Source organism: Trachemys scripta, chromosome 5 (assembly GCF_013100865.1).
Source record: "Trachemys scripta elegans isolate TJP31775 chromosome 5, CAS_Tse_1.0, whole genome shotgun sequence".
In the NCBI taxonomy this organism is placed as follows: domain Eukaryota; kingdom Metazoa; phylum Chordata; order Testudines; family Emydidae; genus Trachemys; species Trachemys scripta.
The window spans coordinates 96994509-97008233 of NC_048302.1; the positions used below are offsets into that span (position 1 = coordinate 96994509).

The following is a 13725-nucleotide window of genomic DNA, read 5'->3' on the forward strand; positions in this document are numbered from 1 at the left end:
TTAGCTTTTTCCACATCCTCTGTCACTAGGTTGCCTCCCTCATTCAGTAAGGGGCCCACACTTTCCTTGATTTTCTTCTTGTTGCTAACATACCTGAAGAAACCCTTCTTATTACTCTTAACATCTCTTGCTAACTGCAACTCCAAGTGTGATTTGGCCTTCCTGATTTCACTCCTGCACGCCTGAGCAATATTTTTATACTCCTCCCTGGTCATTTGTCCAATCTTCCACTTCTTATAAGCCTCTTTTTTGCATTTAAGATCAGCAAGGATTTCACTGTTTAGCCAAGCTGGTCGCCTGCCATATTTACTATTCTTTCTACACATCGGGATGGTTTGTTCCTGCAACCTCAATAAGGATTCTTTAAAATACAGCCAGCTCTCCTGGACCCCTTTGCCCTTCATGTTATTCTCCCAGGGGATCCTGCCCATCTGTTCCCTGAGGGAGTCAAAGTCTGCTTTTCTGAAGTCCAGGGTCCGTATTCTGCTGCTCTCCTTTCTTCCTTGTGTCAGGATCCTGAACTCGACCATCTCATGGTCACTGCCTCCCAGGTTCCCATCCACTTTTGCTTCCCCTACTAGTTCTTCCCTGTTTGTGAGCAGCAGGTCAAGAAAAGCTTTGCCCCTAGTTGGTTCCTCCAGCACTTGCACCAGGAAATTGTCCCCTACACTTTCCAAAAATTTCCTGGATTGCCTGTGCACCGCTGTATTGCTCTCCCAGCAGATATCAGGGTGATTAAAGTCTCCCATGAGAACCAGGGCCTGTGATCTAGCAATTTCTGCTAGTTGCCAGAAGAAAGCCTCGTCCTTTTGCTGTTTCAAGCTGCACTGCTGCAGCTCAACAAGGACACAGAGCAGCAGTTTATCATGTGAAAGCTATCTCTGAAAGCAGAAGAAATGTCAATTTTTTCTAAATTCTGGAGGAGGTGGGAGCACAGTGTCAGGGAACATGTAAACTGTGGATTTTTATAATCTCAGATAGTAACAAAGCAAACAAAAAATGTAATTACTACATAAGAATTCTAGTAAACACTAGCCCTGCCTACCATAATTAAGGTTACAAATCCATCATTCTTTATAAGCAGCTGTTTTCAAACATTCCATTTTCAAAAATATTCACCTTTTATGGCTTGTCTACACTTGATTCACTACATCGGTGTAACTGCAGCAGCACTTCAGTGTAGACACTACCTACACCGATGGGAGGGGTTCTAGGTAATTCCATTCCCCCATGAAGCAGTAGGTAGATCGATGGAAGAATTTTTCCATCAACCTAGCACTGTCTACACTGGAGATTAGATCGTCTTTACTATGCCACTCAGGGATGTGAATTTTTCATACCTTTGGGTGAAGTAGCTTTTTAGTGTAGACCATGTCTTAGACTGAGCTTCTCAATGCTTTGCTTTTGCCAATAAAATAAAATGTTTAAGTCTGAGCAAACTTCATTATGGTAGAGTGAAAAAACAAAAACATATTTTATCCTTTTCCCATTATAAAAAGTTCTAAATATCCTTTTTGGAACTAGTATATAGGACCAACATCTGAGATTTGAAACTTAGCGTGGACATTGTTCCTCTTAAGGACTAGTGCCTTTGGCTTGAAAAACAATTATTCAATAAATATTATTTGTAAAAAGTTGCCTACCAATACTACCATTAGTCCAGTTGGTTTAAACTAAGGCTTTGTCTTCACTGCCAAGAAAATGTTGCATTTTTACCATGGCATAACAAACATGCATTAGTTATCCTGCTGTAAAATTCTAGTGGAGACAAGTCACTGCAGTTTTACTGTGAGGTAAACTAGGTGAGGTCAACCACAGGCAGGATTATAAAGGCTGATCTCGCCTAGTCCCCTCGCAGTAAAGGCTACCTGCAGTGCCTAGTCTCTACTAGCTATTACAGTTCGAATAGCTAATGTGATACAGTTACCTGCTATAACCCAAAAAATCCCACACACACTATACCATTTTTGCTATGACACCAAGCAGTGGTTAGGGTGATCAGACAGCAAGTGTGAAAAATCGGGACGGGGTGGGGCATAATAGGCTTCTATATAAGAAAAAGCCTCAAATATTGGGACTGTCCCTATAAAATCGGGACATCTGTCACCCTAGCAGTGGTAAAAATACAGGAAGCTGCTGAAGTCTTTTCTAGACTAGGGTTCACAATGGTGCTACCAATGGGAACCTTTTTGCAAAAATCTTTAGTGCATAATAGGTCAAATATATTGTTCATCTATTTTGGTCAGTAGATGGAGGCAAGAAATGTAACTCACCACTGGAACTTTAAGACGTCAGCTTTTTCTGAATTATTAGTGTATGTAAACTTACAAATATTCATATGATACTTCACAAAAATGGAATAAGATGTTCCTTCCCAGAACAGCTTACAATAAAAAATCAGCAAGACATCAATTCAAGTAACAGAGAGTGTGGAAAGTTTTTTGAAAAGGAGAATGAGGTAGGAAGGATTCTTGGGATATGAAGGAGAAGGCATTTGGCAAACCGGAAGTAGGAGATTTTTTCAAATGTAGAGCTCAGCATGAATGCAGGCATGAAGGCATACTGGAATTGTTAGCGAGGACTAGGAGAAACATAGGGAGTAAAAGACGGGGGGGGAGAAGGGGGGAAGAGAAGGGGAAATTAGGAGGAAATGAGAATAGAGGTGGTTATAGGAGAGAGTAAGGGAAGAGAGAGTATATACACCCTTGAACTTGAGGACTAAGGCCTTGTCTACACTACAGAAATGTATTGTGCTAATGGCCAGATCACAGATCTTGCATCTACATACAAAAATGCTCCTAATAGTATATATCTGTGCTAAACATTTTTCAGATAAGACTTGCTTTGATCATGGCTAACCACTTTCAGTCTAACATGGTAAGAAATAAGAAGCCAGGGAAGGGATTCAAATATTGAAGGGAGGTGGTATGGACAGAGCAAAAGGAAATGACATTAATTGTATGTTTTGGAGAGAAGAGAGACAGGAAGGCTAAAAAGCATAATTTTACAGTACCCAAGTTGAAAAATTATAAAAGGCATGGGCAAGAGTTTTAAAGAGGGGAATGCCAAAAAAAGAATAAATTTTAGTGGTCCCAGAAGCAGCAGCAAATATCCTTTAGTGGTAAACAGGATATTTGGGAAGAGGGGGCATGATAGCAGGGGAAAAGAAGAAAAGAGTGAAAGAAGACACTGAGTTTGAGAGAGTTAGAGACCAGGATTTAATGGTGATAGACAGGGATTAGAAGGAACTAAAAAAGATCTTTAGTTCTGTAAAGACTGAGAGGACACTGACATCTAGATCTCAGAAACACACAAGACAATTGTGAAAAGCAGTACAAAACAAAACAAAACCCCTCAACATCTGTCAGCAGAGTAAGACACAAGATACATGAGGAACAGACCCCTGTTGAGTAAAAAGGTCTTTTAAAAAAGCAACCCACACCTTTCACAATAGAACAATGCTAAAATGAATTTTCTGACCCAGGTGGGAAAAAAATACAGAATTTTTTTTTTTTAACCCTTGTATGTATGTGAGGCCTCTCTAGAGACAAACAGGACACTAACACTTTCTATAACTGCCTGAGTTACTGAGAATTGTCTTATTTATACGAATGCTGACAATTTCAGTTTTACAAGGGAAAATTTGTTTCATATTATCAGTGTGTCTATTCTGATTTTGGTTTACTTTCTAGGACGGGGCATACAACCAGTACATACTCCTCTATAAGCCCCTCAGCTAGTATTAAGTGTCTTCGTATCATCCTAATACAAAACAACCCACAACTGACAAATCAACAAACAACCATTATTTCAGGGTGGATCTACTTTGCGCAAGGTGCTGTACAAACACATAGGACATGCTCCCTGTTCCAAAGAATTTACAATCTAAAAAGACAACAGAGTGAGGGGTGGGGAGGAAGGATACAATATACTAGTAAACTGATCAGTGATGTCTGACACAGATCTGTTTAGTTCCATGGTATTGTTTTTTTTTTTAATTTGTATTTATTTAATCATTAAATAACCTATCCCTAACAATCTTCCAGAGATATCTAGGTGAAATGAACTTTTTCTATGCTTAGCCTACACCAGAGTGGCTAGGTGTCCGGTTTTTGACCGGAAAGTCCGGTCAAAAAGGAGACCTGACAGCGTCTGGTCAGATCTACTGACCAGACACCAAAAGTCTGGTTAATGTGGGCAGGGAGGCACCGGGTCATTACCCGTGCCATCCCCTATTCAGCCGGGGCTGCCTCCTACCTGCATTGGGTGACTGCCTCTCTGTGCCCCAGCTCTGCAGACAAGTCCCTCCCAACCCGAGCAGAGGGGGAGAGAAAGGGGGGGAAGAGAGGGGAAAAAGCAGCGAGCAATGGGGAATGGAGGGGGATGAGGACCAAACGGGGGGAGGGGCCTCAGGGGAAGAGGTGGGTCTTGGGAGGGAAAAGGCAGGGCAGGGGAAGTTTCGGCACTCCTGCTGGAGTGTCCAGTTTTTAAATATTACAAAGTTGGCAATCCTAAGGTACACCCTACAGTATTTAAGAGCTAATACACAGCAGCACTACAGGAGGTGTAAGAGAGGATCAATAGCAAAAAGGATCTCATGTATAGGCCCCAATATACATGTTAAAGTATACATGTCAAGAAACAGAATGTAAATCCCCTTCTTCCCTCTGCTTTGGCCCACATATTCCCATATGGCATGGTGGGAGGAGACATGCAGAATACAGGACTATTTCCTCTATCATGCTGTGCTTCCAGGGCCTGCAACATGGCACTCATCTAGAGAGGAGTGCAGACGCAAGAACTTTCCACACACACAACATTTCTCTCCTACAGATCTCTGCAGATCAATGGGCTTGGAATCTCATTCTCCTTTATGACAGAGGAGGGTGGGTGGTGTGTGTATGCACGTGCGCGCCTGTCCATCCAAGTCTTCCCTCTTTTACAGAAGAATTCAATGAAAGAAACTGAGTTAAAATGGATTTTCCACTCCCAGATGTGGCTTATTTCCACATGAAGGGAGCATGGGGCCCTTATATTAGGAAGGAAGTCCGAGTGCAACAAAGTATTTTTGTGCTACCCAAAAGAACATAATAAATGTGAAATTGTATTTTAGAAGAACATATACAGAAAAATGATTGTATGGTTATTAAATCTCTTTACTTTAATGATTACAAGCAGGAGGGAGGTTCCAACTGCTCAGTCAGTCAGACTGTGTCAATTGATGTGCCACATTGTTTGGTATTTTTAGATTATTCCAGTTTGGGGTTCTTGCATACCTATTATAAAGGGTGTGTAGCAGAAATGGTTTAGTATACACCTTATCTTGATGATGCAAATGTACACAAACTAATGATTAAATGAAGCAACTTCTTAACCATTAGCATTAACTAGGCATGACAGTTCATATTGAACCCATAATTTACCTAAAATTCTCGCATTTAAATGAAAATAAAGTAATGGCAAGAGTTAAAGCACAATACAAAGAATACACACACCAGGCAAATAATTCTACATGATTCAGATTACGAGTGTAAACATACAAGAAAACAAGGATGCAGTTACTTTGTTAAAGGCTACAAAAGCCAGACAAGATTTGTACTTCAATTGTATTTCTAGTACTACATAACCCTTGCCACTTGCAAAAACAAAACAAAAAACAGAACTCCATCACCATAAATAAAATTAAAATACTAAGATTATACACAGATTCCCCCTATACTTTAAACAGATAATTGTAATACTCCACTTTTATTAACTAGTTTTATTGGTCATACTTCAGTTCCTTTCCTGTACTTGACCATTTCTGCAAATCAAAATGTCTCTTTAATTTTAAAGATTGCACATTGATCTCTTTGAATTAAACATGTTTTTTTATACCAATAGTTTTCACCTGGGGAATATCCTCTTTTGTTTGTGTAGTGCTGTACATAGAAAAATTGCACTCAATGAGTAGATGTTTCTGAAAATATTAAAAAGACTATCTTTGCAGATTGAATGGTGATGTATTCATGTCATCTGTAGTAACTGTTCATATAATTGTTTACAAAAACACATACTGAAAATCACCTCATATAGAAGATTCTTAGGTACTTTCTCTGAAACTCATTTTGTTGATAGCTAAATATACTTATTATAAGCAAGACTAAATTGCTTTTTATAAAGCCTCATTATGCAGTTTTTCATTCCCTGATAATTCTGATAAATGTTTCCAACTCAGTGACAAAAGCAAATACTATGTTGACTCCTAAACATGGAGAATTTTTGTTTTGTTAAGGATATAAACCATAAATTGTGCAGTGTTTGCTCTTGTCTGTTTGCCTTTGCACCAACTAAATTTTTCTATATACGGGTACACTCTCCAAAGGGAACGCAAACACATTGAAACTATATTAACTAGATTGATCTATCTCTAATAGGCTTATTAATAAAACTCTGCCCCCTTTAAATAAAGATAATCACACTTCTTTAGAATATCAAGTCACTGCAAAATAATTTTAAAAGCTAAAAAGCAAACCACATGAAAATTAATTTGAGATGACAAGTTAGCTATTGTAGCATTTCTAATATTTACAACAAAAAAGGGCACAGCAAGACACGTTACTCTGTATAGTATAGTTGAGCTAAGTAATAAAGGTTGTAATAAAAATAAACTGACATTTTGGGAAAAAAACAGAAAAAAAAAAAGAGAAATTAAATTACGTATTACTTATTTTCCACCAGTTAACATACACCTTTTGATAAAAACAATAGTGATATCATATACTATTTATTTTTAGCACCAGAAACAAGATGTAAAACAGAAACAAAACTATTACCATAATTTTATGGACATAATTATGTTTACAATTTAAGACACTTGATTAGCACAGCCACAATCAATTTAAGGCACTTTTCATGTTTTAGTTTGCTGCACAAGCTGGTTGGCAATATATCACTTTCAATGGATGAAGTAAAACATTTTTTTTCTTTAAGCTGTACTCACATTCGGCTGCATAATCAACATATAAATATGGACATTAAAATACAGATTTATATGCCCAGATTTACAACTCCAGAACACTGCAAAAATGCACATACCTGACACAATTATAACTGAGATTCATAGCTAAAATAAATAAAATTTGTTTTTCCATTTGAATCTTTTATTCTCAAAAATACTTAAAAGATTTCAGAGCTATAGAAATCTTACCTCTACATTATTTCTTTCTAATTTAGTGTAAAACTAATTCTTAACACAGTTAAGCACAGAACAAATGTTACTCTAAAGTAATTCAAAAAAAGCCTTGTAAAGCTATTGTGTGCATATTATTTTCAGTAGCTGTAAAGATTAATTTTGCTATAGGTTAGCTATATTAAAGTTAAATTTTAATTTGGTCATAGCAAATATATTCAATTATATGCTCTGCCAGTTATCAGTATTTTTATGCTTTTGATGCAATGCAACTATCAGAAAATTCTGAAGCATTTCTAGGATAAATTATAGCTGACATTTGTAGGCATGAAACATAAAATGACATTCAAGACATAAAATGACAATTAATTTCCCAAAATAGGAAAATAACAATTAACCTGCATGAACTGCTGTCCGATTCATTTTCTTCTTCACTCGCTCCATCATCTGCTTCTGGTCTGTCAAGCCAACGCGCATCTCCACAGTTTTCTGTTGTGAACTCAAATGTAGGGACTTCAGAGGTGGATGCCATTGGCCAAGGAGGCAAATTCTGGAAATCCTGTTGGCTAGACCTTCTGTAACCAATTGATGCCAAAGGTAATGGTAGGTTACCTGGATCTAAAAACTTTGTCCCACCAGTTGTTGCATTTTGTCCTCTGTTCCAGAAGTCTCCCTGGTGGCTGTCCACTGCAGAATTAGGGATTGATGACTGGTGACCAAACCATCTCCATCTGATTTTTAAAATCTGCCTCACGTCAAACTCTTTACGAGAGCCAGACATCCTCAATGAAAGCAAGTGATCGTCTAGGCAACAGGGCACGAAGCAATGCACATAAAAGAAGATTTGTGCATCCAACCAAGACTAGAGAAACACATGCTCTTCCTGCATATGGCAAGCAAATTTTGGGAGGGACTGCATTCACATACATAAAAGCGCTTTTTTAAATCATATGTCATCTGAATATAAACAAATGGCAAGAGATGATGAAAAATGCTGGGATGAAAATACAAGGTGAAACAGTCACCTCAATCAAGAAAAATGCTAATTAGGTCACACTGAAGCAGCCAATGCACTTTCTATTGCTTTCCTCCACATCCTCTGACCATTAGCTTTCACAAACACTAACAGCATTCATTAAAGCCCTTTCAAATGCTGAATACCACCCCCTTTTCTTAAACCACAAATGACAGAGAACGTAATTCCTATGCTGCATCTCAGAATCTCTACTGCTCTACTGTGTTAACTCTTGCTACTACAAATAGGAAAAAAATCAGTGATTCTAAAAAGCAAATGAAACACTTTCTTGCACTGTTAAGAAATCACTTATAAAAAAGGCTAAAATATTCCAATATACTGATTCTATTTCAGGAAAATCTGAACGGGAAAGGATTCCTTATTTCTTTCCAGTTACAAGACATGCATCAAATTGTTTTTCAAACAGACTAGATGGCTCAGGGGACATGTAAAGGGTTACAGAGCCTTTCATCTTGACATACTGGTTTGAATCAAATCTGGGTCTGTAGTGACTGAAAGTTACTACTGATGGTTGCTTAGTAGCCTAGGAGAAATGCACTAATGGTCTCAGTCTATTTACACATCATGAAAACCATAATCTCAACTGCAACTAATTGATCATCATCAAGGAGTCAGAGGCACCACAGACTCAAGGAGCATCAAGACCACACTATCTTCTCACCTCTAGAATTGGCCGCTACAGGTAAAACTTAAAGTGCACTGATCAGATAGAGTGGAAAAATAAAACTGCCTTTGCAGAAAGGAGTTCAGTCTCTAGTGCTCTTTGGATATATATTTTATAAGCAGTAATTTAACTTTTAAAATATGTTAAAATCCCATGTCAGAATTCTCTATTTGTATTTGGAAAAGAGAAGGTCAAACAACAGGGACATTTTAAATCACAATTTGCTATAGGAGTTCCTATATTTACTCCTGAGGGAATTCTGCACCAAAAAATTAAAAATTCTGCAAACAGTATTTTAAAAATCTGCAAATTTTATTGGTCAATAAATAAATGTGGAGGATCCAGCATGACAGTGGGGAGCACAGGCCACTGACTGCACAGAGGTGGGAGATCACCCTGCAGCCCTCACCCCGGGACATGGACTCAGTGGTAAGGCTGCACCCAACCCTGACACAACACAAGGGCCAGACCTGCCCCAGAAACACCCTGGGGCTCTTCCCCTCTATGTCAAGCACACTAGATGTAGACAGGCAGGCTCAGCCCAGCAGAATCCAAGTGTGGAGAGGCTTAGAGCGGGGAGATCCAGGTGTGGGGTGATAAGGATTCTGTGTGGGGCAATCTGGCTGCAGGCAGCTGGGTGGTCCAGGTACAAGGGGGATCTGGATGAACAGGGGCTCATTGGGGGAGGGGTTCTGAGTGGAGAGGCAATGGGACTCTGCGGGGGGGGGGGACGTCCAGGTGAAGGTGGTTGGGGCTAGGCCAGGGGTGTCTGGGTATGGAGAGTTCAACGGGGGGAGGGGGTTCCGGGTGCTGGCTTGATGGGGTGCAGGTCTGGGTGCTGTTTGGTGGGGCTCAGTGGGGTGGTGGTCTATGTCTGGGGAACTAGTCAGGTCCAGGTGCAGGTGGGATAGGGCCTGTTGGGATGGGGGTTCAAATGTGGGGATGCAGTCTGGGTGCAGAAGTGGGGTCCAGATTCAGGGAGGTGGGGCTTGGCCAGGGTGTCTGGGTGCAAGAGGGCTCCAGATGCAGAGGGTCAGGCTTGTTGGGGTGTGAGTTCAGGTTTAGGGCCTCAGTGGGGGGAGGGAGGTCTGGTTGTGGGTGGAGAGGCTTGGTGGGGCAATCTGGGTATGAGGTGGGTCCAGATGCATGGGCACCTGGCAGATAGAGGAGCAGCTCCACATACAGTGACCTCCTTCCCCCCCTCCCCCCGCTGAAGAGCAATGGAGGCAGGAAGGAGAGAGCGTGCAGCGCTTCCTGCAGCTAGAGAGGTTTCTGGGGGTGGGTCTGACCCAGTCCTGGCCGCTCCTTGCAGGGGAAGAAGAAGTCTCATCCCTGCCGGGAATAGCAGCTAAGCCTGACACAGGGTAGAAGCCACTGGCTGGTGCATCCCCAGCTCCCCCCCACTGATTTACCTCTCCGCTGGCTGCTCTGGAGGTCTGAAACAATGCACCTGCGCTGCTGGGGAGCAGTGCATGACCAATTTTGCAGTTTCCCTTTGCTTCCCCCATCAGAAAGTGATTTTTCTCCAGGGAAGCAAATAAATTTTTGGGAGACATGAATTCTGCGCACGCGCAGTGGCACAGTATTCCCCTAGGAGTATTACTATGTAAGATTGGAGGTTGGTTGCTAGCTAGCAGACTCTCAATCCAGACAAAAAGGAGATGGTGCTGGCGGCTGGGGAGAATCAATTAGAAGGTGCAGCAAGGATTTTATCAGAACTATGATTAAAGTGAGGCTTTAAAGTGAGCACAGTGAGGCTGTGCTACACTACAACTTTGGTTGATGTAAGTTACATCAGCGTACAGCTGCTGCAGTTAGCATATTGCTCGTCCACATGCATACTTGGCTGCTTTCATTGACACTGTGTGTACTCAGCAGTGATTATGTCTATGTAGGTTGCAGTGCACCACAGGTAGCTATTCCACTGTGCCACTCACCACTGGCCAGGTCACTGTCTTTTGGGAAATTTTCACGTGTTGTGGGGTAGAAACGAGTCACACAAAGGTGCCTGGGAGCAAGGAGTCATGTTCCCATCATGCAACTTTCTCCATCCCATAATGCTATCCATATCCCATAATTTTCACACTGCAGATGGTGGAGTACTATGTCCAGGCCCAAGAAATGAGCACTAATTGGTGGGAGTTACAAGTAGTGGGTGCTTTGACTAGCAGCATAAGTTGTGAGGTAATAAAACTAAATTTATTTAAAAAATACACATTTATTGCCTGGCAATAAACAACATGCAGTTAAAAAAAAACAATACAATACAAACTACCAAAATAAATTAACAGAACAGAACTTGAAAATTAGAAAGTTAGAAAACAACCCTGCCCATTTCAGCTACACATAAATTGATCTGTGAGCTCTACAGTTGGCATATGTGAACTTTGGTTAGAGTGGCTGTTCCTCGGAATAGAGTGGTAGGGGTAGGGATGTGACCTGCGATGCCACGTGGAATGTTGGGAGATGTAGAGAGCTGCTAAATTGGAGTTCTCCAATGACTGCAATGGGTGGGCAAGCCATGACTGCTGGATCTGTAGGTCAACAAGCACCTGCAGCATTTGTGATTCTGTCTGAGAAGCCCTATTATGTCCTGGTGCATCTCCCTCTCCTTCTCCCGTCTGCTCTTTCCTTCTACATAGTGTCTGCAATACTCACCCTCCAGGCCTTCTGTTCATAGTCTTATGCAGCATTGGCTTGCAGATCTTGCTGAACATACCCTCTCTAGTCCTATTCTTTCTCCTCATCAGAGTCAGATGTTCCACAGGTGTAGAAGGGGTACCCTCAAGGCTCAAATGCCAGTAGTTACAGATGAAAGACAGATGTAAACACTGTATTTACAGTTACAACAGAAAGGAAGAGGTAAGTTTCAAAACTCCCTTCCCTTATTCCCATAATCACTTTTAATAAGACATCCTTATTGTCACTTGAGCTTTAGAACACCTCTGCATAGCACCACCCTCCAGCTCCAGCCATCGTGAGCATAGCCTGCTGGGGCAGGGAAGAAGGAGGAGAGAAATTTTTGGTTGCATTAAATGATAACATTTTGGCCCCTATATCCAAGGATATGAGTATAAGGCAATGGCACTGAACACTGGCACTATTTTCAACAGGCAATGGTGACTATAGCTGATACTCCTGAGAGTAACAAAGGCACAGAGAGCACATCTGTTGCTGGTGCCCTGAAGATACCCTGGCTTAAGTGCCACTAGTCTGTTTACTGCAATGGTGCCTGCTGAAATCATCGTGGAATCATGTGGGAAAGTGTCCTACCAAGAAGGAAAAAATAAGGCTACCATCCCTAGAAACCTTCAGGAGAGGATCACTGAGTATCTCTGTGAAAGTTTCATCAAGCTCTCTCAGGAAAATACAAGGGCCATCTCTATGTACATAAACAAACTGCTCCACAAGGCCCCCCTTCCTAACCCTACAGAGGAATGAAAATCAGATAGCTCTGCCTTTTGCTGTACTGCTTGTACTGCCTGGGGCAGCCCTCACTGAAAATACCAAAGGCAGGGCAGACTGCAAAAGGGAGAGCAGATAATCACCAGTTTTGGGAGTAACACTGAAGTTAAACTCCCCAACCAGTCAGACTATACTTCTGATCTCCCACACCGATTATCAAGTAGTTTAAAAAAAAAAAAAAAAAAAAAAAAATCACACAGCCCCTTTATTGCATTCCAGTTCTTTGGCTCCCAATTAGCACATAGGTCCAGTAAGTGAGAAGTTATTTAAAACTCTGGTCACAAACAAAATGTTCTTCTGACCCCAAAAGGTCAGCAACATTACCAGATCAATATTAATTTGGATCTTACCCAAAATACCATGCTGCCAGCCAATCCTTTAGCACCTAAAACTAAATGTTTATTGTAAAGAAAAAAGAAAGAACAAAAAGAGAGTTGTTAAATGGTAAAGCCATCAAATACATACAGAGACTTCAAAAATCCATATATCAGGTTCTTAGTAGTATTGGTGAGTTTGCTGGCATGAAAGTTTCTCTGGAACATTCCCATAGCTTGGATGAGTCATTCAGTCCTTTATTCAGAGCTTCAGTTTGTAGAAAAGTTACTCCAGAGGTAAGGAGCAGGATTGAAAACAAAATGGAGATGATGCAGCTGCCTTTTATATTCTTTTGTCATGTGACTTGTATTTCCTGTATCCCAAACAAACTTTGCAGCACATAGCATGGAAAGCCTTAGAGTTCTATCCATAAGCATACCACATGCCTTGCTGACTCATAAGGTGTATCCCCTAGTTCCTTTCAGTGGGTTCATTGTACAGTTGATGACCCTTAATGGGCCATCGAACAGGTTAGGCAGTGCTGGTGCCAATCTGTTTGAGGGAGTCGTCCAGATTCACAGCACAAGTTTGAAAAAGAGATATTCCCTACAAATCTATAAATCATACTATAAATGTGATACGAACATATAAACAAGATTATCATACCGGGTAAATCATAACATTTTCCCTTACACGGAATATCCGGCACGATTCATTGCAATTTCATAACATTGATAATATCACAAAGTGTTCCACATAGTCCATACAGCATCACACTGTTTTACTCCTAGAAGAGAGAGGAATGAAAAGTTGATATCTTTGCCCTGTTAACCTGGGACTGAACTGGGCACCATCTTTACATTTAAGCACTGTAAGGAAAAATATACGCATACACTTACCTGAGGTTCTTGCCCCTTCATCAGGCTCATCCGTGCTCAGCTGGTGGGACTGACTATACCAGTGATACTCAGACCTCAATGGTTCAAGGAGCCAAATTAGCGATCAACATTACCCAAAAGCGCCACAGAAGTATGTATTCATTGTTTCATTTACTATTTTTATATTATATATTAT

The 13725-nt window shown here is 40.8% G+C and overlaps 1 protein-coding gene across 4 annotated transcripts in view; it reads right to left on the minus strand.

The window, feature by feature from the left end:
- Nucleotides 1–13725, minus strand: part of KLHL5 (kelch like family member 5) — a 108557-nt gene that overhangs the window by 65901 nt on the left and 28931 nt on the right. The window contains exon 1 of one of the 4 annotated variants that reach the window (XM_034771127.1): nt 7570–8077. The exons of the other annotated variants lie outside the window; for them this stretch is intronic. Coding sequence (XP_034627018.1) covers nt 7570–7952 — 383 coding nt within the window. The 5' untranslated portion in view covers nt 7953–8077. Of the gene's footprint in view, nt 1–7569; nt 8078–13725 lie in introns of those variants that run through there. 4 annotated transcript variants of the gene reach the window in all.